We start from the raw sequence: 24,674 nt of genomic DNA, 5'->3' as shown, positions 1-24,674 counted from the left end.
CAGTTCCTTGATGATGAGTGATGTTGAACATCTTTTCATGTGTCTGTTGGCCATCTGGATGTCTTCTTTGGAAAAATGTCCATTCGGGTCCTCATGCAGGTATCATTTTTAAAAGTTTAATCCAGGACCGTGGTCTGATATTCTTTGTGTGTCATAGAGGCAATTAAAAAACCCACAGTGTTTACTGAGTGTCTATGTTGTATCAGGCCCTGTGCTAGAAAATTACTTAGACTTTTTCTAAAATACATGGTGGTACTTAGTTTTCCAGGATCAGGAAGGTTTAAAATTTAGAGAAACCAGAGGAAACTTTCCTTGTTTTAGGACAATCTATTCCCTCGCTAGGAACTGGCATATCTGATTGATTCTGGCATTAGGCCAGAATGACATATTGCCAAGTGACTCTCTGTGTAAGCTGGGACTAAAGACAATGGTAATTAAAGGTGTCAGCGCTGCTGTATCAAGTGCAAGAGTATAATAGGCCACATTTGTATTACTTCAAGAGCAGAAGGAGCACAGAGAAAGTGTATTTATTAAGACCTGTCTGCTTCTTTAAGAGTTTCTCTCTATTACCAAAACTTTAGGTTGACTTTCAAAAGCTAGAACACATATATGACCATTCCCAAGGATACACTGCTGGATCCCTAAATCTTTTATAAAGGTAGAGCTAAAAGTGAATGTAAATCACCAGATAGGCTGCACTGAGGACTGGGTTGTTTGATATACTATAAAATTCCTCTTACTCCCAAGTATCTGTCACCCATGTAATTCAGGGGATAATCAATTTCCTTTTAATGTACTTCCTAACAAGATTTGGAATTCCTTTCTAATACCTGTCTTGGACTCTTATATGATAAAAATAATGATCTAAAGATAATGTAAGATTCTTAATAAATACATAAAAATTCAGTTTGCTCAGAACATTCCTTTTAAGTCAAGAAAGTATAATAATACATTTTAAGGTATTCTTGAAGCAGCTGGGTGGCTCAGTTGGTTAAGCATCTGCCTTCAGCTCAGGTCATGATCCCGGCATCAGGTTCCCTGCTTAGTGAGGAGGCTGCTTCTCCCTCTCCCTCTCCCGTTGCTCCCCCTGCTTTTGCTCTCTCTTTGTCAAATTAAAAAAAAAAAAAAGATATTCTTAATGAGGACTGAATCCAAAAGGATCTTTTTTTTTTTTTTGCTTAAATTTCAGTTTACCTGAAAATATAACAACCCAGATTGTATTCTCTATGTATCACAGGTGGTAATCATATTGGATCGAGGACTTCTTACAGCGTAATAGCATCTGAATATCAGTTAAGTTGAAGCTATTATATTGGTATTGATTGTGGAACCTTACCTCATTTTCCATGTCCTTCTAGGGTGTTCCTAAGTGCTGGGTGTGCAGCCTGGGAGCTGTAAAGGACAGGACATTTAAGACCTCCTGAGGCTCAATGTTTTAGTACAGTTAGAGCATTCTTTAATTTTGCTATCTGCCTCCCTGTGACTCTGATTTGGTCCTTTGGAGTACACATGAGGCTAATCTCAGTATTCTTAGCGGGTGGGTGAGGGCACTAGGATAAGAAGGAAAAAGAGGAACGTCTTGGGAGGACCTGAGTGAGGTGCTCTGGCCAGTCAGACTCTCCTGTGGATCCGGTCCTGGGTCCTTTGCTGGGCAGACATCTGGATGGACCACCCTCTAGCGGTTCTAACCTTTATCTTGTAATAACACTAACAACAAGTACTGAGAAAAAAAGGATACCAAAAGTAAATGTATCGAATGCCGGCTCTGCATCACTGTGTGCTAGACTCTTGACTTGTCACGCCATTGCATTTTCACAAGAACGCAGATTGGTATCATTGATTCTAAAGCTGAGGAAACAGAAACCCAGAAATTAATGATCTCGCCCAGGGACATTGAGCCAGTGAGTGTGGGCATTAGAATTCTAACCTTATCTGCCTGCCTTCCGTGGTGGTGCTTTTGTGACCCACCACACTGCCTCCTGGAAAGCTGTAGGAGGTGCGGAGACTGCTTTCACACATTCCCTCATTCATCCATACATTCTGCATCTTCTCTCTGAATCATCTGAGCCTCCCAGGCCAGCCGGGCCAACATTAATGTCCATTCTGATCTCTCCTTCCCAATCTCCTCTCTCCTCACCATCAAAATTAAGCAAGTTCTTTTCCAAGGCATGACCCTTCTCCTCTCTCTGAACATATATTTTTAAGCCATACTAATTTACAACTATAGGTATCAGAAACCCTCTCCTTTCATATCCCTGGACTGGATCAGAGGAATCTTAGGATGGTTTGGCACAAAATGTTAATCATGACTAGCTTGAACCATGATTTCATCTTCTAAAGCAATGGTGCAAGTCTTCAGTTCTGCTCTTGGTGTGGAAGCAAAGAGCCAAATACCATAACTGTAAGAGCAGAGATGAGCTTTGTCCTTGGCTTATTTTCAGTGGAAATATTATAGCTCAGTGAAACAAAGCCTAGGAAAACATTGGAATATATAATCCTTAGGAGGAGGTAAATATATAATCCTTAGGAGGAGGTAAAGGTAAATGCTACCCCTCTAAGTACTCCTGTAGTATTTTAAATACCCACAGAGTATTTTATTTTATTTTTAATTTTGTGAGATAGAGAGAGGGAGAGAGCAAGCAAGTGCAGGGGAGGGGCAGAGGGAGAAGGAGAGAGAGAATCCCAAGCAGACTCTACACCTAGCGAGGAGCCCAACTCGGGCTCAATCTCAAGACCCTGAGGTCATGATCTGAGCTGACATCGAAGAGTCAGAGGCTTAACCGACTGAGCCAACCAGGCGCCCTCTCATAGTAGTATTTGAAACCTGTCACACTGTCTTATCAATATCCACTTTGTCTCTCCTTCAGTAAACTATAAGTTTCTTGTGGGTAGAAAATGTACTAAATTCATACTTTTATTTCCCACAGACCATAGCATAACGCCTTTCCAATAGCAATTGACAAATAAATGTTTATTTCATGAATGACTAGATAAAAGAAATAGAAAGATGTTTTTATATGGGCCACATAAACCTACCTGAAGTAGTATTACATCAGTTTCAGTTATTTTGAGGCAAGAAAATGCTTCACAGAAGATAACAGACCAAGAGGAATAATATGATGGTTTCTAAAATTTTGGGTTGGCTGTGTATCTGAGGTTACATGGACCTACGTGGCTGCAGGATTTTAAGTACACTTCCAGTATGGTACCCTGAAATGGGCTTCCACTCACCTTGTGAATTAAATTATTATATCAGTTTGTGATTTAAAAATTTCTGGTCTGTAGATAAAATGGATTATTCTTTTTTTTTAAGATTTTATTTATTTATTTGACAGAGAGAGATCACAGGTAGGCAGAGAGGCAGGCAGAGAGAGAGAGAGAGAGAGAGAGAGAGGAGGAACAGGCTCCCTGCTGAGCAGAGAGCCCAATGTGGGACTCGATCCCAGGACCCTGAGATCATGACCTGAGCCGAAGGCAGAGGCTTAACCCACTGAGCCACCCAGGTGCCCCTAAAATGGATTATTCTTAAAATACTTCATCCAAAATATTTCAGTGTGTTTGGGGGGAATGTGAGGAGTTTTTGTTCTTGAAAATATCTGATTAAAGGGAATGGCCTTGGGGAAGCATCAACAGGGACTCTTACAAGACAGAAGGAGATGCTGAGTTGATTTGGTATTGGAATTTAAAAGCTTCTCTGTTTCATGCTTGATAAGAATCCTTTCTCTGAAGTAAACCAAATACAAAAGCCACACCTGATGGTCTTCAAGGATGCTTGTATTTATTTATTTAGAAAAAAGATTTTATGTATTTATTTGACAGAGAGACAGAGCGAGAGAGGGAACACAAGCAGGGGGAGTGGGAGAGGAAGAAGCAGGCCTCCCTCGGAGCAAGGAGCCTGATTTATGTGGGGCTCGATCCCAGGCCCCTAGGATCATGACCTGAGCCGAAGGCAGATGCTTAATTACTGAGCCATCCAAGTGCCCCAAGGATGCTTGTATTTAAATAGAGAAATCAGTTTTTATGACTGAGGGGAGAAAATCATACAAAAAGAAAAGGAAATGTTCCCATGTATGTAAGGTGATGGGTCAGATAGCTGTAAGGTTTTTCTTCCCCCTCAGTTTCTTCCTTCTTCTTCCTCTGCCTCTTCCATGAGGGGAAAATGGTTATGAAGCTCGTCACCATGAGCTCATAGCGTGTGGGCTTCATCCTGGATAAGGATGAGGGAACTACTTATTATGGCCTTCCTTTTAGGGAGGTCTGAGGAGAGGGTCACCTTTGTACAGTTCTGGCCACAGTTACCGTCCCTTTAGGGGAGATGTTATTTTTGCTATTCAGAAGTTGCTCACAGACCTTCCAAAGCTGTGGGGAGAGCAGAGAGGAGACTAGTGGCTTTATGCCACCAGACCCCTACCCTTTTTATTAGCAGGAGTGCAAAGACGTCGTGCCCACTCTCTACCCACTGGGAGACACCATAGAGCTGCTGAGGCCTCTTCTGACCCCCAGAGACCTGTGCGGTCGCGAACAACTGCCCGGGGACTCTGCTGCCGGGAGGATGAGCTCCAGGCCCATCTCCCCCAAGCAAGCCAGCTCCCTGCGGTTTTTCTCTCTCCTCAAAGCAGGCTTCCAGGGCCTTTTCTCTTGGTACTTGTCACCGCTTGTTCTGTGCAGTCCCTGAAGATAAGCACGTAGGCCCTTTTTATTTTAAGATTTTACTGTGAAATAAAAATAGCAGCATTAGGAAATCTAGGAGTCCCAGACCTGATTTCCATCTGGAAGCCCCCGGGGACAGAGCTTTTCTTCCTTAAGTTGGGCTTTCCGTTCCTTTTGACTTCTTCCCCCTTCTCCCATTAAAGCGAGAGTTTACTCTCAAGGAAGCCTCACTCCTAGCTCATAGGCCTGAAGGTGCCGGGGTAGCCCAACGGTCCCTACTTCTTGGGTGCGCCTGGGAACTTCCCTCTCTGGGGATGGCCCACGGGGACTGGACTGTCTGGGACATGCAGGGTGTTCCTTCAGCAATGCAAGGAAAATCCTTATGAAGGGTTCACTGAGCCTCAGTTGTAATTCAGCTTCAATTGTAAGTGCTCTGGACTGGGCCAAGATACGATTTGCCCAAGTGTGAATTCACTGTTATTTGATTAGTAAAGATCACTCGATTAGTAAAGAGGGATGTGAAGTTGGCCTTGGCTGGAAATCTCACCACATGAGAGCTTTAAGCAAAGTCCATGCTGGCATTGTTTCCGCTGCAAGCTGACTTCAGGTGACATCTTTTGCTTCTAGAAAACAATATTCCAGACATGAATAAGAAACTATGAGTCACAAAATAAGCCTAATACTAGGCTTGTGCCGTAACTGCTTTTAGACCATTGTATTTTAGTGCTTAATTATCTGTTGCTATAAAAGTTGGCAATCTTGGCTTTCCTCTCCAATGTAAACAAAATAATATTTTTTAATTCCTTCACTACTTATTGGTATAATAGGAACTTTCAATTTTTTTTTCTGTTTTCCATTTCTGTGTAGTTTAGAATGAGAATGGGAATTTTTCAAGGAAACTTTTTTAAAGTAGGCTCTGCACCCAGCATGGAGCCCAGTACAGGGTTTGAGCTCCGAACCCAGAGATCAAGACCTAAGCTGAGGTCAAGAGTCAGATGTTTAACTGACTGAGCCACCTAGGCACCCCAGAGACTTTCTTTCTTTCTTTTTTTTTTAAGTATTTTTTTTTTTTAAGATTTTACTTATTTATTTGACAGAGATCACAAGCAGGCAGAGAGGCAGACAGAGAGAGAGAGGAGAAAGCAGGCTCCCCGCTGAGCAGAGAGCCCGATGCGGGACTCGATCCCAGGACCCTGAGATCATGACCTGAGCTGAAGGCAAAGGCTTTAACCCACTGAGCCACCCAGGCGCCGCCCCACCCCCCCACAGACTTTCTTTTTAAAGAGTCAGTTTTTCCTTGTGATGAATCTGAGGTAAAAATAGAATTTTTATCAACAAGCCCCCGTTACCAATGGCAAAAAAACTATTGTAACTGAGGAAGAGTTTCAAGGAGAGGTTTTTTTGTCAGCTATGACACATCTAGGTGGCTTGGCAATCTGGCGTCCAGATTCAGCTTTGGCAGTCCAGAAATTTGATTTCCTCAGCTCCCTGAGAGATGAGCAGATTCAGGGGTATTGACTGTGCTGTTAATAGGTCCGTACATTCTCTTCTTAGCAGCAAAATCTAGGGGGAGTCAGATGACATTCGGTGTTTGCTTGGTGAGCATGGAGTCTGAGCCAAAGGAAGGGGGATGGTCTGCGCCGTGTATGTCAGCCAGCTGTGAGAGCTGGATGTCCTTTCCACTCCAGAGGCAGTGTTGTAGAGCAGCGCCCATTGCTCCTCCTCTTGGCTGCTGAGGCTGTCTTTCCTGCTGGCCCAGTGCTGGAATCGGAGTGTGAATAGCTTCCCTTGTTAAAAGAGAACACAAAACCCTCTAAGGTTTGAGCAGATGAGAACTCTGGAAGACGAGACGGTACATGCAGACACCTGCTTGTTTTCTTGGATTTTCCCTCTCCTTCCAGTTCCCTTCCTTTGATTCTGGCTGTTAATCACCATCTTCACCCCCAGGGGCCTGGGGTGCCCTCTAAAAAATTGGCCAAAGCCAAACATCATTCTCTTTCTGTTATTGTTCTCAGCACAGCTGAGATAGGCTGGAATAGTCAACGGACATCTATTTAATTTTATTAAAATTAAGAGAAAGCTAAAGAAATGAACATGGACTGAAACTATGAAATCATCAGGCTGATGAAGGATAGATTTTTATACCTGAGCTTGGTGTAAAATGTTGGGAAATCTAAGCTAAACAGTTAATCATGACCAGGTTAAACAATGACTTCATCTTCTCAAGTGATGAGGCAGAGTATTGCCTTTTCAAAGGACTTTTCCTCTGGTGGGGCAGGCGTAACTGAGTAGCTCAAACCCTCTCTGAGCCGCGTTTACTTTTGCAGGTTAACAATCTCATTTTAACAGATTCTTACATACGAAATGTTCATTTCAAGCTTAGAGTTGTGTCACTTCTGACATTGTCTTCAAATTCTGGGGCTACTTCACAAAGCCCAGAATGTACTGCTTACCAAATAAGTCTGTCGGAGTCATTAAGAATGACTTCTTTTCCAGCTCTTGTAGAGTCTCACTAGGAATACATTTAAAAAATACTCAATACTTTTCAATCAACAGCAGCCATTGTTTTTGAGGCTCAAAATTGTCCATCTTTGGCTAATAGTAGCCTATTCATGTGGCTCTTATGTCCTTTTGACATGACCCCATTAGTCTTGGAGCACTTCCTTACTTCCTTAGCTAATCAAAAATGGTTTAGGCTCATCTTGTACTTTTTTCAGGCTCAGTCCTAGAATCAGTCAGACTTCAAAGAAGCCCTGATTCTTTTTAGTGGGGAATAGTTTTTAGAGACCACAACCTGGGTGCCGTAGGTGTTCATTAGTTCTAACCGTACTCAGGGGATATAGAGTTGACCCTTGAACAACATGGGTTTGAACTGTGTTCATTTATAAGTGGATTTTTTTCAAGAAGTACTGTAAATACATTTTCTGAATGATTAAGATTTTTTTCTCTAGCTTTATTGTAAGAATACATATTTAATACATAAAACACACCAAAGTGTTTTTTAAATTTTTTTATTTTTAAGTAACTGTCTACACCCAATGTGGGGCTCGAACTCACAACCCAGAGATCAAGAGTCACATGCTTTACTGACTGAGCCAGACAGGTGCCCCAAAAGTTTGCATAGGAATTAATTTTTAAAAAGATTTTATTTATTTATTTTACAGAGCTTGTTGGCTGGGGGAGGGACAGAGGTGGAGGGAGAGGGAGAAGGAGGGAGAATATGAAGGAGACTCTGGACTCAGCGCAGACTCCCAACACTGCCTGGCAGATCCCAGGACCTTGAGGTCATCACCTGAGCCAAAATCAAGGGTCCCCGCTCAACTGACTGAGCCACTCAGGCACTTCAGGAATTAACTTTTTTTAAAATAAGCTCTATATTCAACATGGAACTCAGGCCCCTGAGACCAAGTGTTGCATGCTCTACCAACTGAGCCAGCCAGGTGCCCCATCCAAATATGAGTTAATTGACTGTTTATGTTATTGGTAAGGCTTCTGGTGAATAGTAGGCTATTAGGTCAAAATTTATTTGCAAATTTTCCACTGTGGGAGGGGAGGGAGGAAGGTTGACCCCCCTAAATCCCCTGTGTTCCTTGTTCAAGTTCAACTGTGTATGTATTTTTGGGGAAAAAAAAAAGAGGGGCACACTGGGTGGCTCAGTCCATTAAGCAGCTGCATTCAGCTCAGGTCATGATCCCGGGTTCTGGGATGGAGCCTCCTTCCCCCTTGTCCTAGGGCTCCCCGCTCAGTGGAGAGTCTGCTTCTCCCTCTCCTTTGCCTCTACCCCTACTTAGGCTCGCTAGCTCTCTCCCTCTCTCTCTCCTCTCAAATAAAATCTTAAAAAAAAAAAAAAAAAGAAAATTTAAGACATTTGACAAATGTCTCGAGACATTAAAAAAAAGGTTCATACTAGTATTTCCAATTTAAATATAATATTGCAGGATTTAAAAACCCTTAATTTCTTTGTATACTTGTATTTCCTCTCACACTGAAAAGATCTTGGTTTCTTTTGACAGTAACAATTATTTGCTTTATCCCATAGCATACATAAGAATGAAAAGAAATCAATATCAAATAACAATAATGCTACTTGTTGGCATTTAAGATTTCCTTGCAGCTCAATTTGCTGTTGGAATATATAGAACCATTGATGTTCAGTCATAATACTGTATTCTAAAGCAACTTACTAATTTTTTCCCTGTATTCTTGTGCCATCAACAGGATATTCAGTTAGGTTCACTTGTTTCCATTCATTTTCATTTTTTCTTTTTATTAATATGTTATTTCAGAGTCAAACTATGTAAGGTGCATCCAGAAGACCTCTCAGTTTTCCATTCCTCTTTATTCCACACTGTTCCCTCCCATATAAATATGTTTTAGTTTTGGTTTATCCATGTAGTGTTCCTTTTCTAAATATTAGCAAATACAAATGTCTATTTCCTTCCACATCCTTTCCTTCCTTATTCCTCATTCATTTTTATGATTAATATTGGATTGGTTAATGTCATGGTTTAAGAATGACTTAAAAAAAAAAAAAAACCAGTAGTGATAGTTAATAGTTCTAAACTACTTAATCTCCGGATGGAGAGAGGAGGAAGCACTTCAAAAAAAAAGAAAAAAAAAAAACCCACTGCTTTTAAATGTGAACAGTTTTTTCTTAAAGGCTATTCTTCCAAGAGAAAGAACCATTATTATTATTTTTTACGTGCTTCCCTTGCCTGTCTAAGCTGCTAGGAGTTTAACACAATTTGGGATGAAGCTTGTGCTTCACCATCTGCCAGCTTCTCTGCCACACTGCCAGATTCATCCTTCCGGCCGCTGTCTCTTCTGACGCTGTTTGGTTAGGTGGACTCTTGCATCTCTCTGCTATTCTGCACCTGAGACTTGCCCTCTTTGGTGCCCCCCTCCAGCTCCTCCCAGATCTTGGGAAGAGCAAAGCAATCTCCCGCTGCTTCGGGTCCCTGGGCGCAGTTGTTCCCCCGGCAGCTCTCCAGTTCCCAGGCTCCCGGGCTCCGGGGTTTCCAGGCTTCGCAGTTCTGCGGCTCCCGGCTCCCGGCTCCCGGCTCCCGGGCGCAGATGCCAGGAGCCCGCGGGGCGCTAGGGAGCTAGGGCCGCCCCGCCTACGCACAGTGATGCTGGGATTGGGGGCGGGAGCACCGCCTTCGTCTCCCGCGCGCTCCCTCGCTCCCGCCCTCTTCCCCGCCCCAAGCTGTCTCCTGCCTCAGCCGTGCAGGCTCCGCACTGCAGATGCCTGCCGACCGCTCCGTGCTCGGCGGCTTCTGCGGTGCCCCGCAGGTCCCTTCGACCGTCGGGCGCCGGCCGCACTCTCGCTGCTCCGGAGGGCCCCTCGGCTAAGCGGACTCGCCAAGTCCCGCGCGCGAAGCCGCTACGCCGGCGGGGTAGCGGGGACCCAGGCGGACGGCGGCTGCGCCGGAGCCCGGAGCGCTCTCGAATGCGGCAGGACAAGCTGACCGGCTCCTTGAGGCGCGGAGGGAGATGCCTGAAGCGGCAGGGTGGCGGCGGCGGCGGCGGCGGCGTGGGCACCATCCTGAGCAATGTGCTCAAAAAGCGCAGCTGCATTTCTCGGACCGCGCCCCGGCTGCTCTGCACCCTGGAGCCGGGTGAGGACTCGGGGCTGCAGATGGGGCACTGGAAAGTAGCGTGGCGCCCCGGAACTGGTGCCTTTGCCTCAGTTGGACTCCGCCTAGGCCGGGGAGCCCTTGCGGGCTGCGGGGTGCAGGGTACCGCGGCTTGGCGCAGGCGGGGCTGGGTCGGTCTGGGAGGGAAGAGGGCGGGCGAAGGCCTGGGCGCGGGTAGCGGCCTCCCAAGGCTGGGAGGACCCGATACCGCCGGCGGGTCCCGACCCAGCGGCCTGTGCGCGGTCTAGCCCTATTTGTGCCGGGAGCTTCGGGCGAGCGGAGCGCTCGGCCCTGTGCGTGTGGTGGGGAAGTGTCCGCGGCTACCCGGGCCACCAGAGGCCGCGCAACCAATTGTGCTCTCGGCTCACAGGAGGCCAGATCTTGAAAGAGGTGCGTGAGGTGGAGAAAGGCACAGATTTGATACTTGGGGACGGACGGGAAGGCAGCGGCTGCGAAGGAAAAATTGGGGGCATTTTCCTGAGGTTCTGTGCGGCGTGAGTGCCAGGGTCAGCTCGCCTGGAGCCTTTAATTTGTGTGTCCGTGTGGGGAACGGGTAGGAAACACTCTTGCAAGTAGAGATTCTTTCTTAGAGCCAAAGTCCGGGAGCTCGCCTTGCTTGCTAGGCTAGGCCCTTTATGCTGCTAGCTTGTGTTTACACATCCCTGCTTCTCTAGGCTGCATAACTCCGCGTCTGCTCCACCGCCCAGTATCCCTCCCTGGGGTTTTATGGGCCCGGCCCTGGCGCGGGCGCCTGGGGCAGAGAGCTTTCTGGCAAGGGGTGGCCGCAGAGGGAGCCGGCTGCACTCTCTTCGGTGCTTAGCGCTGCTCGCTTGTCCCCAGCGTCGCCCCAGCGGGGTTCCAGACGACTTTGTCCTCCCCGAGCCCCTGCCTCCCAGCGCCATCGGGAACCTGCTATCCTGAGGCTGCAGGAGAGAATATGACGAGGCGCGGAACCCCAAAGGGTGGAACGCTTGACTGCCTTTACGAACCTTGTGGTTTCTTTGTTTTTCTCCCCAAGGAAGTGTCTAATTGCAGAGACTGTAGTATTTATTCACCATCTTCCTTTACCCTTAAAAAAAGCTTCTTCCTACGTTAAAAGTGTTTTGTATTTCTGAATCCGGAACAGCCGTGACTATCAGATAAAACATAAACCTTCTCCCCTCCCTTACTCAGTTAGAAGAAAAGAGGGAAAATGACTTGATTTCAGCTATCGCATGCAGGTGGTGAATGATCAATTCCAGTTAAATCCTGTGACTCATTTTAGATCGTGAGAAAATAGTTGTGGTTTAGACTAACCCCAGCCGGTTTTCAGCACCTGATGCCCAGCAGGTGCTCTGAAAAAGCAAAGGGAGCATATTCGGTCATACGGTCAGGAAATCCAGAGATTTCAGGTCGGTTGAAATAACTCTGCGCGGACAGAATTTTCTTGTCTTTGTTACAATAAAGCAAAAGTCATGATGACATGCTCCTCCGTTCAGCACTCCGCATCTGGACAGCAACCTTACAACAAAGTGTGTTTCTCATAGTGCCTTAAATCATTCGCCCCAGCTGGAGGCAATCATGTGGCCATTGTGTCATTGCTCTGCACCGAAGCAGGACTTCATTTAAATCATCTCAGAGAGATTAGAATTTGAGGGGGTACTTCCCTTGGGGAAGGAAATCTTTTCAGGCAGAATATGCTTGTGGTCTTGAAGCTTTGAAAAGACGTATCAGGGCATTGACTGGATGCCTGGGATTCTGTAACACAGCTTGACTTTAGAAATCTAGGACCCAAGTCTTGTATTCACAGTACTCTTCTAGGACTTCCAAGAAGGGCATCTGCACACTGTCATGGGCTTGGGCAAATCGTATATTGCTTGAGTCCACAAGTCTACTTTATTTATTGTAATTCTAAATTCTGAAGATAGTTTCTATTTACATACCAACTCCTAAGCAGTGGAAGTGTCAGGAGGTTTTCCATATGCCTAATCTGCAGTCAACATCTTAGAAGCAAATACTGTCATAAATGAGAATCATAAATTTTAAAACTGAAATGCTGTTAATAATGTTTGATATATCTTGATCCTTGAACTTTTAATAATCTTTAAAAAATGACTTGAAATATGATTTAATTGATTTTCAAATTGTAGGAAAAAATAACATTTTCAGATTAGATTTTATTATTTTTTGAAGATTTTGTTTTATTTATTTGAGAGCAAATGAGAGAGAGAGTAAGCACCAACTGAGAGAGAGAGTGCACGTGCAAGCACCAGCAGTGGGGGAGGGGCAGAAGAAGAGGGAGAAGCAGACTCCCCATAGAGCAGGGGGCCTCACACTGGGTTTGATCCCAGGACCTTAGGTTCATGACCTGAGCCGAAGGCAGACGTTTAAAGACTGAGCTACCAGACATCCTTGATATTATTTCCTTCAGGAACAACAGCACACACATCTAACATGGGATTCATAAGAGCCCAATATGAATATTGCATATAGTCTTTGTATATTAGAAGCACATTGTCTTGATATATTCTCCTATTTATTTTCTCCTCTTCCTTAGATTTGGGACTGGAATCAAAGAAGTTTATTTAAAGTTGTAGACAACTTGGAATTAGAGCTCAGTTATATTTTTAGCTTGTAGTCTATGATTAAACATACCAACTGTTTTATCTTCAATGAGCAAGTGTATCATGACAGAATTTTAAGATACATGAAAATCTCTAAATAAGATTGTTAACGTGGATTATTCCACAAGTGAGAAGGCAGTGACATTATTTTCATAACTTTTAATATTTCACTGAGGTTTCCTACGTCGACTTAGTTCATGCATGTCTTAGAAAACAAATTCTGTAAGTAGAGAATTATCTTCCTAAATTTCATAAATATAAATTATACTGTGCTAGGTGATTTATAGTTAATCATCACAACACTCAGTCTACTGAGATATTATTACCCTCATTTTAAAGATAAAGATTTGAGGGGCTCCTGGGTGGCCCAGTGGGTTAAGCCCACGGTCTCTTGGTTTCGGCCTAACTCATGATCTCACGGTCCTGAGATCTAGCCCTGCCTGGGCTCTGCTGTGGGCATGGAGCCTGCATAAGATTCTCTCCCTCTCCCTCCAAGTCTGTGGTATCATATATTTTTTTTTTTTTTTTTTTTTTTAACTACTCCAGACAGCTTTGGAAGCCACCATTCTATGTGATAAGCTTCATTCTAGTGGCCACAGGATATTTTTCTATTTTAAAAATCACTATTGTTACCTTTTATTTTAACAAAATTGACTAAAATTTAGCAAAAAATATATGTTCTAAAAATTTATGATGATTCAGTAGAATCAGGTTAATTTTTACTTTTATTTTTGGACTAACTTGGTATTTTCTTCCAAAATAACAGTTGTATATTTTTCTTTTAGGAGTTGATACAAAGTTGAAGTTCACTCTTGAGCCATCTTTAGGTCAAAATGGTTTTCAGCAGGTAACTATTTTTGGTTATTGAAAATACTCTTATTTGGGGGAATCTACAAGGCACACAGGGTATATTCTCGAAGTAGGAAAACTAACATATACTTTACTACACATAAGGCACGTCAGTTTTTAAAATTATAGATAAATTAACTTATGAGCTTATAAATGGCCTGTGTTTATACCTGCAGTGAAAAATTTTGTACTTGCTATTAATGGTGCAGGTGTGAAAATAAATTTAAAAAACGGAACATCTATTATTTTGAATAATACATGTTTTTGTTTTGAACTAGAGCTTCCCAGCCATTGTGTGTGGACGCAGGTCTCAGGTGTCTTAAGAGGACTTCGGGCGGGGGTGGGGGGGGTGGGGGGGTGGGGGGGCAGGCCTTGGAGCTGGGCTGAAAGAAGCTCTGTTTACCTCAGTGTGCTGTACAAATTTTCTCATACTTTCTGGATGTCAAAATAGGAAAAAGTTTGAAAAGTGCTTATCCAGGTCAATATTATCACTTTGCCAATGTTTTTTCTCTGTTCCTAGTGGTATGATGCTCTGAAGGCAGTTGCCAGGCTGTCAACAGGTATACCAAAGGAATGGAGGAGAAAGGTAAGGGGGATTCAAAGGGCTAAAATACAAAAGGATCGGCACTCTGTTCCTCTTTAAAATGTCTGAAATGTCCAAAAGAACATTCTAGATTTAGTAATTTGAAGGCTGTCTCTCTTCATGATTTGTTCATCTAGTAAGTATTTATTGATTATCGATTCTATGCCAAGTACTGTTCCAGGTCCTGAGGATATAGGAGTGGGAGGATAAATAAAACAGACCCAAATTTTCCTCCTCACGGAGTTTACAATGCATAAAATATAAAGTATGTCAGATGGTGATAAGTGCCATGCATAAAAATAAAGCAGAGAAAGAAAGGAGAGCCGTGGGGGTGGGGGAATGGAGATAAGGAGGTGGCATTTTAAATAGCAAGGTAAAATTTGAATAGGGCCCTGATGGTGGTGAGCAGGGGTGAGGGGAGCTACCTGGGGGACCAGCACTCCAAACAGGAAGCACCCTCCCACGAGATCGTCTCCGGAGTATGCAAGCACAAGGAAGGCACTGGGGGTGCTGAGCACAGTGAACCAAGGGGAAAGCATTTGGAGAGAGGGTCATAGAGATAAATGTGATGGGGGTCAGGAGATGGCAGGTCATGTAGACATTAGAAACTGCAGTAGGAGCTTTGCCCAGTCTCAGACGGGAAGCATTGGGAAGTTTTGAGCTGGGGAGTAACATGATAAAACTTATATTTTAAATGGACCTCCCTGGCTTGATAATATGAAGGACAAGGGCGGAAGCAGGGAGATCAGTGGAAGACTTGGGGTAATTCAGGCAAGAGGTGGATCAGGGTTGCCATAGTGGAGATGGAGAAAAGGGGTCAGAGTCTAGATGTATTTTGAGGACTAAGTGGACATGGATTCCTTAGATTGAATATAAGGTATGTGGTTCTGATGCTTGGGAGAAAAATCTGGCTGGGGATATTGATCAGTGTACCTCCTGCTAAATTATGTTCAAATACAAAAACTTGAAGTGCTTTCTTAATATATTAATTTACAAATCTAGTCTTTTTTTTTTAGTAACATATAATGTATTATTTGTTTCAGGGGTACAGGTCTGTGATTCATCAGTCTTACACAATTCACAGCACTCACCAGAGCACATACCCTCCCCATTGTCCATCACCCAGCCACCCCATCCCTCCCACCCTCCTCCCATCCAGCAACCCTCAGTATAAACCTAGTCTTAATACCTTTAGAATTTGAACATTGGGGGTTCCCCTGTTTCTTACAGAAAGAGCTTTTTGGAATAAAGTCATCAAAGGAATAAAAATATCCAGTGACTCTTTTAAAAAAAAAAGTTATTCGTTATGGGACCCCATCTGTCAGTTTTGTGTGTATGAGAGAGATTGAGGGATGATTTAAAGGCAGAGGCTGCTCCACGGTGAAAAAAGACCCATTCTCCACGAATGTCCAAGTACAGAGAGTGATTCCAAGCCAAGTATAACAATCTCAGAAGATAGTATAGCTAATCCAGTGAACTGAGATAAGAGTTGAAAAAATTTTTTGTTTCCTTAACAGTATCCCTCCCTAATGGCTGAATCATTGCTTAGTGCAGTCAACAAATATTAATGGAAATATTAATGGAATATTAAGGTCAACAAATATTGATGGAAATAATAAATGAAAGACCCTAATTGGTGCAATTCAGTATAGCAAACATTTCAATGAAAAGTTGATTTCTACATGTGGATTTGTTCCCATTTTCTTGTTAGCTGCAATAACTATTTTTTTTTTTTAATAAAGAAAGGTGAAATTATATATTTTACTTTAGGATTCTTCTTTATCTCTTAATATTTTAGGTTTGGTTGACTTTGGCAGATCAGTATTTGCACAGTATAGCTATTGATTGGGACAAAACCATGCGTTTCACTTTCAACGAAAGGAGTAATCCTGATGATGACTCGATGGGAATTCAGATAGTCAAGGTAAGGCCCCTGAGTTTCACCTGTTGTTTTGACTTGGAAGGAGGTTTCTAAGAGCCAGATGTTCCCTGGACAGAGGATCAAACCTAATGGTCTGAATGTCCGTATATTTTCTGCTTTCTTATTCCGTTAGTTAACAGCCTTTTAATGGGAACTTTGACTCTGTCTTGTTTTCATAAATTTGCATGTTGGTGGTAAGAAGAAAATGTTCCTATTCATATTCTATTTACTTGCTCACTTGATAGGAGATTGAAATTTCTTTTTCTTTCTTTAGCATGGGTCAGTGCTGTTAGCTGGATTTTTACATGAAAGTTACAGGTTGTGAAATTTAAAGTTAAGTATATTTCATGTTAGAGTGGGTTCGTGTTAGGATCTTTGATAATTTCTTAACTGCCAATTTATGAAGATAGTCAGATTGACTGATGGGTCTACTTAAAACCAGATGGTCAAGGGTTCAAGCCAGCTGTGGAGACAGCTGTGGTTTGCCTACTGGGATTATTACAATTGATTGGGGTCTGTTGCCAAAAGCCAAGGTTGCTGATTCAATTTGATCCCACTCTTGTTCTCTTACATAAGCCTCTAACACATGGCTTTTGGTTTTATATGAGTTCATTACAGTATAATGCTAAGCTCTGGTTTTATTTATTTTTATTTTTTATTTTTTGAAAAGATTTTATTTATTTATTTGACATATAGACAGCAAGCAAGGGAACATAGGTAGGGGGAGTGGGAGAGGGAGAAGCAGGCTTCCCGCTGGGCAGGGAGCATATCAGGGAGCCTGGATGGGGTGGGGGGTTAGGAAGTGGGGATGGGGGGGTTGGGGGGCTCGAGGGGCTTGATTCTGATTCCAGGACCCTGGGATCATGACCTGAGCCGAAGGCAGACACTTAACAACTGAGGCACCCAGGCACCCCTAAGCTGGAGTTTTAAAAGGGAAATTGTCTCTTATTAATTTTGGCCACCAGAATTTGGCTAAGGTTTTGACAGATTTGAAGATACTTTTTTCATGAAGAAGTCCTAACTATGAAAGGAGCTGCTTTATGATCTAACTCAGTCCGTTTCAGACAAATGTTAAAAAGAATGATGAAATTCTATTTTGTATGTTTATAAAGCCTGGGTGCTGTCCATATTTTAGCCGTTTATTTGGAATTTCAGAATGTTTCTCAGAGATGAAGTATTCCATGTTTGAAAGGTTTTCTTTCTATTTAAATTGTGAGTTAAGGCAGTATACATTTTATAACAATCATGTTATTTAGAGGATCTTTAATTTTTCTCATTGAAGTGAATGCTGTGTCAGTAAAATGACATTAGCTCCTGAAAATCATAGTCTCTGCTTAGTTATTAAATTATATATATTGCCTTCATTAAATACTAAAGCACGATAGATGTTTATTTTTTATACAAATTTATAAATAATTTGGATAGATTTTTCTGTCTTGGACAGAGTGATTTTCCTGTCTCTCTACAGTATTGCATTTTTTGCTATTTTGATATTGCTCCTTAATATTATTTGGAGTTTTGATAGTTGAATATTACATCTCATTTCAGAGAAAGGAATAATACTAGCACTGATCACGCATATATTGAAATGACTCTTATTTTATCCGAGACATAGTATTAAAAGAAACTTTCAGTTTATATAGAAATAGAATGTAATTTCTGTTAATTGAGTCACTTTTGTATTAATTCTGGAAATACTTTAAATTTTGACAGAAAATTCTGAAGAAGGTTAGAAAATTTGCCTGACTGAAATTGCTCTTGACAGTGTTCTAAGTCAACTACATCTCAAAAAAACTGGGAAAAAAATGTATCTTAGCATATTAGAAAACATTAGGAAAAAGAAAATTTTAAAAATTGTTTTGGCCCATGTGTATAGGGTACCTAAACATTTTTAAAAGGTAAAAATCCATGCTGATAATCCGATTCTATTTAATGCTGAGACAAAGTTAAAGGCATTTTTTGGAGAGACTATAAGGAGACATTTTAAAAAAATATTGTTTGCCTTCTTCAGGATCTTCACCGCACAGGCTGCAGTTCCTACTGTGGCCAGGAGGCTGAGCAGGACAGGGTTGTGTTAAAACGGGTCCTGTTGGCCTATGCCCGATGGAACAAGAATGTTGGGTACTGCCAAGGCTTTAACATCCTGGCTGCTTTAATTCTGGAAGTAGTGGAAGGCAATGAAGGGGATGCACTGAAGGTGAGTATGGGGCTCTGAAGAGGGCAGTTGAAATTCTTCTGAGAGTGAAATACTGGAACTGTCATTCCTCTTCCCTGATGGCCATTTGCTATACCTTGTAATGAATGACCCATAATCACCACTTCCCCCATGTTAAAGCCAGGTCAAGTGACGGACTCACATATCTGCCAGATGTGAGGAGAATGATTGTTTTTGATCCCATAGATAAAACATCACATTTTTAAAGCAAGTTGAATATGAATTGTATTAATTTTTCATGATTTGTAACAAATTAGCTGCTTAAAATAGCAAACATGATTTACCTCACAGTTTCTTTGAGTCAGGAACCTGGGTGCACTGTAGCTGGCTCTAAGTCATATTGTTGTGTCATCCAAACTGTTGGCTGGGTCTGCAGCCTCATCTGAAGGCTCAGTTGGGGACAGCATTCACTTCCAGGTTCATGTGGTTGTTGGCAAGATTTAATTCCTCACAGGTGGCTGGCCCAGGGCCTAGGTTCCTGGTTGGCTATTGGCTGGAGACCTTTTTTAGTTCTTTGCCATGTCTCCATCTTACAACAAGGTGGCTGGCATCCCTCAGAGTGAGTAGGAGAGTAAAAGAGAATGAGCAAGGCAGGAGAGATTAAACTGCAGATTTGTACCTAATACCAGAAGCTGCATTCCATCTTTTTTGCCTTATTCTGTTCATTAGAAGCCAGTCATTGGGTCCAGCTCTTACTCAAGGGGAAGGGCTCAATAAGAATGTGACTATCAAGAGGTGGAGGTCATGAGGTCGTCATGTTAGAAGCTGCCTGCTCCACAAGTTATGTTTAATTCCGGTTGGATCTTTTTATTGCTTTACTATCTCATAGATGGGGAGTGGTATGGAGGAGGTAAGCTGAGAGTACATGTATATGATGGAAGGTATTTGCATGGAAAAAGGTTATGGAAGTGAATTATATTTTATTATCTTTTAATCTTCAATGCCTGGAACCTTTATCAGTAAAAACATTCTGGAAACACTTTGAGATGGGTTACAAGCAATTTAAGCTAATAAATTGGAATGGAGTCTGTGAGTCACCAGAAATAATCTTTATGAGAAATGAAGCATTTCACATGCACAGGATGGCTGCTTGCTTATTAGCCTGGGGCAGTATGGGATTGCAAATTCATAATTGAACCCTCAAACTGCTATGGGTTGTAAATGCTTTGTGATGGATGGGATGGATACTCAGTCTTTGTTTTCAGGAGTCTCCCCCGGCCCCAGCCTTGTGTTTGACTGCGATAAATACCTTAGTGATATTCCTGGGCACTGACTAATGTCATATGGAAAAATAAACAAATGTTCCTCCAGGTTTTATATGCATCATGGTGGAATTAATTATAAACCCAGCCTGACCTAGTCTAAGTCTGTATTCACCCTTTCATTTTTTCCGTTCCTGTACTTCAGGAAACAGCTCTGAAACTCCTTCTTCGTCACATTAGTGGGGGAGAGAGGAGCCAATGACAAATCAAATACATGAGTTCAAAACATTTTTTATTAAGCCTTTGTTTTGCTCAGTCTATCAGCTTTAGTTGATTTTGTTCTTTTCAGATGTTATTTCTGTGACTATAAAAAGGACTGTTGAAAAGTTGGAATAAGCAATTCAGGTTAGGAGTGAGGTGGAGAGGTCTGGGGGCAGGGAAATACTTGCCATTCAAATCATGAAAGAAATTCCTTGACAAACTAAAAATTCACATAAAAAAGATGGATGAGATAAAGCTGAGGAACTGAATATTTATATTTCTGCCTCTAAGAAAACGAACTCTGTGAGATGAAATGACATCATCATCATTTCAGAATCTTGTGGTTAGACATTGAATATGCAGAGGAAGATTGGATTCATGAAGAATCACTTCAGATGCAAGGGAAAATATTGGGGTCAGTGTTTTTTAGCTGCCACTTTGGCCCCTGCAAGTTTTAATTATTAAACAAGTAAATAGTTTATTTGAGAAGTAGTTAAACCATTTTGCGTGCTTTTCAGCACTTACTGTTTTTTCTTAGTAACTGTTTTGAACCATTTGTTAAAATGTTTAGGCTCCTTCTTTATTTACTTTTAAAAAATATGTAATTTTTTTAGAGCAGTTTCAGGTTCACAGCAAAATTGAGAGGAAGGTACAGAGATTTTCCATATGCCTCTTGCTCCCACAAGTGTACAGCTTCCCCACTATCAACATTCCCCACCAAATGTACATTTGTTACAATCCACGATTGTAACATGGATTACAATCCACAGGTTGCCTGGTACAGGTCATAGTTGCCTAAATTGCATAGTTTACATTAGAATTCACCCTTGGTGTTGTACATTCTGTGGGTCAGACGGATGTTTAATGACGTATCTTTATCATTATAATATTCATCCAGAGTGTGTTTACTGCCCTAACAATCCTCTGTGCTCTGCTGGTTATCCCCCCGCCTTTCCCCCCTACCCCCCACTACCTGGGTAACCACTGATCTTTTTATGATCTCTTGCTCTATCCTGATGTCATATAGTTGGAATCATACAGTATGTAGCCTTTTAAGATTGGCTTCTTTCACTTTGTAATAAGCCTGTAAGGTTCCTTCCTGTCTTTTCATGGCTTGGTGGCTCATTTATTTTTAGTGCTGAATAATACTCCACTGTCTGGGTATGCACGGTTTATCTGTTCACCTACTGAAGGACGTCTCTGCTGCTTCCAAGTTCCAGCAAATATAAATAAAGCTGCTATAAACATCTGTGCACAAATTTTTGTGTGGACATGAGTTTTCAGCTCCTTTGGGTAAATACCAATGAGAGTGATCGCTGGATCAGATGGTGAAAGTATATTTAGTTTTGTGAGAAACCACCAAACTGTCTTCCCAAGTGGCTATAGAATTTTGCATTCCCACCAGCAATGTGTGAGAGTTTCTGTTGCTCCACATCCTTGTCAACATTGGGTGTTGTGTGCATTCCAGATTTTGGCCATTCTTTTTCTTTCTTTCCTTTTTTCTTTCTTTCTTTCTTTTTTTTTTAAGATTTTATTTATTTATTTGACAGAGAGAGAGAGATCACAAGTAGGCAGAGAGGCAGGCAGAGAGAGAGGGGGAAGCAGGCTCCCTGCCAAGCAGAGAGCCCGATGTGGAGCTTGATCCTGGGATCCTGGGATCATGACCTGAGCCAAAGGCAGAGGCTTAACCCATTGAGCCACCCAGGCGCCCCTGGATTTTGGCTATTCTAATAGGTGTGTGCCGTGGTATCCTGTTTTAATTTGAATTTCCCTGATGATACATGATGTGAATCATTTTTTCATATGCTTATAGCCCATCTTTTTATTTATTTATTTTTTTTTCTTATATCCCATCTGAATGCATCTTTGGCAAAGTACTTGTTTGGTCCATTTTTTTTTTTAAAGATTTATTTATTTATTTGACAGGCAGAGATCACAAGTAGGCAGAGAGGTAGCGGGGGTGGGGGGTGGGAATTAGGCTCCCCGCCGAGCAGAGAGCCGGATGTGGGGCTCGATCCCAGGACCCTGGGATCATGACCTAAGCCGAAGGCAGAGGCTTTAACCCACTGAGCCACCCAGGTGCCCCTGTTTGGTCCATTTTTAGTCACATTATTTTATTTGGAGTTTTAAGAATTCTTTGTATATTTTGGATAACAGTCTTTTATCAGATACGTCTTTGACAAATATTTTCTCCCAATCTGTGGCATGTCCTTTCATTCTCTTGACATTGTCTTTCACAAAACTGAAGTTTTTAATTTTGAAGTAATCTAGCTTACCAATGGTTTCTTTCATGGATCATGTCCTTGCTCTTGCATCTAAAAAGTCATAACCATACCCAAGGTCATCTAGGCTATGTTATCTTCTAAGAGATTTATAGTTTTGCATTTTACATTTAGGTCTGCGTTCTCTCTTGAATCATTTTTTGGTGAAAGTGTAAGGTTTGTATCTAGATTTAGTTTTTGGCATGTGGATGTCCAATTGGTCCAGCACCATTTATTGGAGACACTATTTTTGCTCTATTGCCATGATTTATCTGAAATTTTTTTAAAGATCTAATGCTTGGGGACGCCTGGGTGGCTCAGTGGGTTAAAGCCTCTGCCTTCGGCTCAGGTCATGATCTCAGGGTCCTGGGATCGAGCCCCTCATTGGGCTCTATGCTCAGCAGAGAGCCTGCTTCCTCCTCTCTCTCTTCCTACCTCTCTGCCTACTTGTGATCTCTGTCTGTCAAATAAATAAGTAAAATCTTTAAAAAAAAAGATCTAATGTGTGGTCTTCAAAATGTAACAGTGGGGGGACTGACCCACCTAGCACGACACACGGCCGTCTCTGATGCCCTGTGTGAGACTTTGAGATGCCTTTGGACAGAGAATTTCAGTGTGTCACAGGAATTACTATGATAACTGAAAATTTTTGTTTTTCTTGTTTCGTGTAATTTTGAGAGATCATCATTTCTTCAGAAAAGCTGAAGTATCTCGCTCAGTATTATATCCTTAGATAAAAAGTGCCATAATAGACCATTACCTTTAAATATTGCCTTTGTGAGTCTGTCCATCCCTCTTCTCCTTACTCAGAGAGGGCAGTCTTCTCTGCTGGACATCTGTACCCCCTCATCAGCTGGCCCTAGTCCCTTCAGGACCTCCTTCCTCCACACAGATCGAATCTACTGTTCTCCTTTTATTGCTCAGCTCCCCCTGTAATAAAGGTCTCAGAGGGACTCTCTCAAGAGAATGGCCCAGTCCTTATTGGCTTAGTTAAAACACTGAACCTAGAAAGTAGAAATTGGAAGCCAGAGATGAGGGAAATATGGGCCCTTGTCAGGTCTGGGAGATAATTTTCTTGGGAAATAGAGTTTTGTGTTAGACTGAAAGTTAAAATGTGAGACCATGGTATAGGGCCAGCTATGATTTTATTCTTAATTTTGTTTTTCCTGTGCTCCGGGGAGTGAGTGGTCTTCTAGGGAGGAGGAGCACAGCAGAGGATACGAGCTGACGGAGTAAGGACCAGAGATTGACACACAGAACTCGTGTGTTTTGCTGGGTCATTCTGGTGGTTCTTGACATCTTAGCAAAGGTAACACAAATAGAAAAGTAAGAATGAAAATAGTAATTTGAAGAACCTGTGAGATAATCTTATGAAAGAAATCCAGACTTTGAAAGTACCACATGTTCAAACAAAATCCTTGTTGCATTGTCCTGGGAGAGGAAAGTGGACGGAAAGCCACTCTCAGTTCCAATAACCAGGTTGATGCTAAGTGCGTCTCTAGACTTGCTTTCGTTTGAGGCGGGGTGGGGTGAGGTTTATGATGGTTCAGCTCTTGGTTTTCATATGAAGGTTGTGAAACTGTGCTGCCACCAGGGAGCCAGTATGGGATTGCTGCTCGCTGCTGATGGAGCTCGGGCTCCATCACTGAGTGAGGCTGAGCCTTGTACCAGCACAGCTCCTTAGGGGCTGAACTCAGGTCTGGTGGCCCATCTAGAAACTTCAGACAGCAGTGGACTGTGGGTCTGAGTTCCTTTAATAATTACGCCTCTCGCTCCTCACCCAGCGTGGAGATGAGCCATGGAAGTCCAGAACATTCAGTATTGACACATTGGAATGATGGTGTGCTTTGGCTAACTGCATTTTTTAATATGTTCCTTTTATTTGGGACGTGTTGGGATCTCAGTGTTTAGGAAGCGATCTTATTCTTTATCTTTTTCTTCAGATTATGATTTACCTTATTGATAAGGTACTTCCTGAAAGCTATTTTGTCAATAACCTCCGGGCTCTGTCCGTGGACATGGCTGTCTTCAGGGATCTCTTGAGCCTGAAGCTCCCTGAGTTATCTCAGCACCTGGACACTCTTCAGAGAACTGCGAACAAGGAAAGTGGAGGTAGTGATGACTCAGCGCCGTTACACCCCTGGGAATATTTCACTCCCCCCATTTCCACTGTCCCCCCTGAGCCTAGACCTTGCGCAGAAATACTTGTATTCAGGTATTTCTGTTCATGAGGGTTTGGTGCATTGAAATAGATGGTTAGAGAACAAAAACACAACTGAAAAAAAAAATCATAGGGCCCCGTGTTGAACCTCAGACTGGTCCTGGTTAGGAGGTCCGTCAAGAACCGAGTACTTTACCAGTCTTGGATGGACACCACACAGGATACATTGCTCCCTAGATGGAGAGTCTGTCTTACCATCTAGTTCAGCTGCTCTCAGCTCATACCAGCCCATAGGAGTTCTTTAAAGCTGAGCGACTATACGATTTCACACA

General features: G+C 42.4%; 1 protein-coding gene across 3 annotated transcripts in view; it reads left to right on the top strand.

Annotated features, from left to right (window-relative positions):
* LOC111142146 (TBC1 domain family member 30) overlaps positions 1 to 24,674 on the top strand; it is a 78,856-nt gene that overhangs the window by 32,080 nt on the left and 22,102 nt on the right. For 2 of the 3 annotated variants that reach the window (XM_022495133.1, XM_022495132.1), the window contains exons 1-6: positions 10,100 to 10,268; positions 13,675 to 13,736; positions 14,259 to 14,324; positions 16,120 to 16,245; positions 18,254 to 18,439; positions 24,125 to 24,293. In XM_022495133.1, coding sequence (XP_022350841.1) covers positions 10,100 to 10,268; positions 13,675 to 13,736; positions 14,259 to 14,324; positions 16,120 to 16,245; positions 18,254 to 18,439; positions 24,125 to 24,293 — 778 coding nt within the window. Of the gene's footprint in view, positions 1 to 10,099; positions 10,269 to 13,674; positions 13,737 to 14,258; positions 14,325 to 16,119; positions 16,246 to 18,253; positions 18,440 to 24,124; positions 24,294 to 24,674 lie in introns of those variants that run through there. The other variant, XM_022495131.1, reaches the window with a different exon arrangement.

This window comes from Enhydra lutris, unplaced genomic scaffold (genome assembly GCF_002288905.1).
Source record: "Enhydra lutris kenyoni isolate GAN:26980312 unplaced genomic scaffold, ASM228890v2 scaffoldscaffold7, whole genome shotgun sequence".
Taxonomy (NCBI): Eukaryota; Metazoa; Chordata; class Mammalia; order Carnivora; family Mustelidae; genus Enhydra; species Enhydra lutris.
Note: the sequence above shows the minus strand (reverse complement) of the source record. Positions and strands in the feature narration are given on the sequence as shown.